The following is a 3,903-nucleotide window of genomic DNA, read 5'->3' as shown; positions in this document are numbered from 1 at the left end:
CAAAATTTCAAAATGCAACTCACTTCAATATTTCAAAATGCAACTCACAAACTCACACAAGCTCTACTTTGAAGCGCACACATTCTTTTTTTAGACTTGATTCATAACCCATAAAAGTATGGGATATTTATACAAGTTTAGACATAATCAACAACACACATTATTCACCAGCGAAACTGATTTCAACTCATCATTCTTCATCTACCACATCTTCTACGCACACATCCATCACACGTCTTAGCTAACAACATTGACCTAATATTGATTTTTCAACAGTTTAATTTTTCAACAAGTTAATTATTTAAAATAAATTTATTTTTAACACAAAACAAATTTTTTTCTAACACTTATAAATAACGAGAGTACTCCTATACTAAAACAACTTAATTCTCACCATATGAAGGCCTCTATATTTTGAAAAAATATTGGATGTGGGTGGAGAAAATATTACGTCCGTCCGGATGTAGAATTACGTCCGAATTCCAATTAAATTTTGACACCTCTCAAATATATAAAATACAATAATATTGGATGTGGGTGGAGAAAATATTACGTCCGTTCGGATGTAGAGTTACGTCCGTTCGGATGTAGAGTTACGTCCGAATTCCAATTAAATTTTGACACATCTCAAATATATAAAATACAATTTTTTTATCTAAAATGCCGAGAAGCCTGAAACTCGACCCAACCGAGTGTACATCATTGTAGTGAAAGTTTTTCTTCAATAAACTCATGTTCTACCAAGTAAAAATATATCTAAATAAGTAATTCGATGCAAAAATCATATAGTATAACCATATATAAGTATAAAAGAAAGGAAACAGAAATAAAATACAACCAACATAAAATCAATGCCAGATTTTATAAAGCAGCCGCATGCAAAGTTCAAGCCCAAACCCTCAAGCCGCCATCATGACCTTGAACTCCTCAAAACAAAGCACCCCATCACCATTAATGTCGAACCTCTGAATCATAATCTCACATGCATTGATATCTCTCGAGGCACCCAACCTGCTCAGCATTCGCTTCAGGCTCTTCGGAGTGATGCATCCTTGGCCATCCATCTCATACATCGCGAATGCTTCCCTCAGCCCCCTCTCCTCCTCTTCTCCTCCTCCAACTTCTAACAACTCGAAGAACTCCTCCACTGACAGCAACCCATCACCATCCGAATCCAACGACAGGACCAAAGCTTCAGCTTCGTCCCAAGTCATCTCATCTCCGATTATCCGCATGCAGGAACGTAGCTCCGCAGGCGATATCTTACCGTCACCGTCTTCATCAAAGCAGCGGAACACATCTTCCAATTTTCCAGCGAAATTACTTCTCATTTTCTTCATGTTATATATGTATTAATATTCGAAAAGTTTTTCGCCTTGGCTCACCACAAGTAATGACACATATTTATATATATATATATATAGGAAAGGAAGCATCCAGATATATTCTGTTTAGTTGGGAAAGCTAGCCGTGAAAGGCCGGATGTTTAATATTTCGATTTGCGCGTGGAAGTCTCCGGTCAAGGAAACACAACTTGGAATATGCTGGAAGGTTTTGTGCGTCTGCTTTTGAGTTTTTGTCCGCAGTTTTACGCGATTAAAAGCATTATTCGGCTGCCGCAACTTCTGAGAATTTGTGGGCAGCATCAATGTATTGTTTGTGGCGTACTCTGAAAGTTTTGTGGGGGCACTTACATAACTATGTCTAGGGCCGAAAACGAGCTGAGTGAGCTCAGGTTTGGCTCGTGTTCGATTTTTTTGAAATAGCTCGTGTTCGAAATCGGCTCGTGAACAGTGTGTTCGTGTTCAGCTTGATTTAAATATTTGTGTTTGTGTTCGGCTCGTGTTCGGCTCGAAATTGACTCGTAAAAATTAAATTGAAAAAAATTGATGTAAAGTATGAGATTCGAACATAGACCAAATGTATACAAAAGAAAACACTAACCATATTATCACACGAGATGTTATGATTTAAATTTAGATATAAATATATATGTTATGATTTAAATTAAGATATAAATATATATAATATATTATTATACAAATATATGATGTAAATTATTATTTTAATAATTATATAATTTTTTTTATTTCGAGCTAAAACGAGTCGAACACGAGTGATCAAAGAGCTGTTCGTGTTCGGTTGGCTCGTTTATAATTTGAGCTTTAAAAACTTGTTCGTGTTCTGCTCATTTACTTAACAAACGAACCAAACACAAGATACTTAACGAGCTAAACACAATTCTCGTGAACGAATAAATTTTAATGAAATTTTGCGTGCACACGGCTTAAAAGTTTTAAGATCATTTAAAAAATATAATATTTACAATCTTTTTAAAAATCAAAATTCATTTCAAACATAATTTCATGAGATCAAGAAGTTATAAGCGTAAATATTAAATCTTAGGTGTTAGATGTATATGTAGATACATCAGAAATGACTGTAAATTTCACTTTTCTTTGGGCTTCATGCAACTATTAAGGCCATATGTGATAATGTTTATGTTTATTTTTATAGTTTTAGGAAAATAAGTTGAAAAATTAGTAAAATATGCTAGAAGAAGATGACAAATTTTGAGTTTTTTTTGTAAGCTTTTGAAAGTAGATTATTTTTATTTTTATTTTTTACTAGTAGCGACTTTTGGGGGGAAGAAATTTAAATTAAATCACATAATAAGAAGTCCTATTTTACGTTTCAATCACTTTTATATGTAAAATAAGAATAAAATATTATATATTATATAATATTTTATTATAAGATTTAAAATTTGATATTTAAAATAGTATATATTGTTAAACACTTATATGATTAAGTCCTAATAGTAAAATATTAGCAAAAAAAGCATATATTTTTATAAGATTTCTTATATGTTAAATGAAATATAATAGTTGACATATTTCATATGTTGTATTGTCATATTTTTATTTACATAAAATTAAATAAAAGATAAATAACCATGATCAAAATAAAAAATTCAAATTTTATATTCATATATGTTGTCAAGCAAAAACATCAACAAAATAAAAAACTAAATAAAATAATAAAGATGTTAAATGCTAAATTATTCATGATACTTAGAGTGTGTATTGTCTTAATATTGATAAAAGTCCCTCACATACGCTAGCATGAGCCAAATTCAACTAGAGCGCTTAGAAAGTGTTTATTTCGAAGACAATTGTGCAACAAAATTGAAGTAGAGTCATAGACGCTAAATACAAATTCCAATGATGACAAAAAAAGAAGCAATAACCGTCTTTCAAACCTAAGTAGAATTATTTCAAATGACAAAGGTTTGCACTCTTTGCTAATGGCTATGGCAATTAACATTTGATATCCTTGGTCAAATTAACAATCAAAATATTGAAGTAGAGGATGATTTGGACAATTTAAATGAGGATGTGGTGATTTATGACAGTGACAGAGATTTTCTTATCATATCTTGGGTATTGAACATAATGTTACTCAAGGAAGATAATTGATTATGACCAATATCACTCGCACACGTTGTACTTTATAGAGCAAAAGTTTACAATATTATTATCAATGATTGCAATTATCAGAATAGCAAATTTTAAAGGTGATGGAGATATAATGCCTACAAACTCACAAGCATCCAAAACCTAGCAAAATATCATGTTGAGAATGGGAAATAAAATAATGGTGGCAAAAAGATGCGCGGTTTTCATTCATAGTTGGCAAGGAATTCAATAAATAAGTTAAGCGCAACATCATTTTTATGGACATATACCACATCTTCTTAGCAAGGCCTTGGCAATATGATCAACAATATAATCTTTAATAAATACATGAATAAATCTTCTTTAAAAATGATGGTAAGAGTATCATGTTGATGTCGAGCACCTCGAAACACATAGTGCCTTTCAAATCAAAGTTTGAATAAAT

At 31.6% G+C, this 3,903-nt stretch overlaps 1 protein-coding gene across 1 annotated transcript; it reads right to left on the bottom strand.

The window, feature by feature from the left end:
• Positions 1 to 779: 779 nt before the first annotated feature.
• On the bottom strand, positions 780 to 1,375 carry LOC110029950 (putative calcium-binding protein CML19). The gene has a single exon (XM_020732451.1). It carries the CDS (start codon positions 1,338 to 1,340, stop codon positions 900 to 902), a length of 441 nt encoding a protein of 146 aa, XP_020588110.1. The 5' UTR covers positions 1,341 to 1,375; the 3' UTR covers positions 780 to 899.
• Positions 1,376 to 3,903: the final 2,528 nt, after the last annotated feature.

The sequence above is a fragment of the Phalaenopsis equestris genome, unplaced genomic scaffold (assembly GCF_001263595.1).
Source record: "Phalaenopsis equestris unplaced genomic scaffold, ASM126359v1 Scaffold000615, whole genome shotgun sequence".
Lineage (NCBI taxonomy): Eukaryota > Viridiplantae > Streptophyta > Magnoliopsida > Asparagales > Orchidaceae > Phalaenopsis > Phalaenopsis equestris.
This window is presented reverse-complemented; position numbering and strand designations above follow the sequence as displayed.

Excerpts from the sequence above, each read along its gene's own strand:
- LOC110029950 (XM_020732451.1), bottom strand. The coding sequence starts at position 1,340 with ATGAAGAAAATGAGAAGTAATTTCGCTGGAAAATTGGAAGATGTGTTC.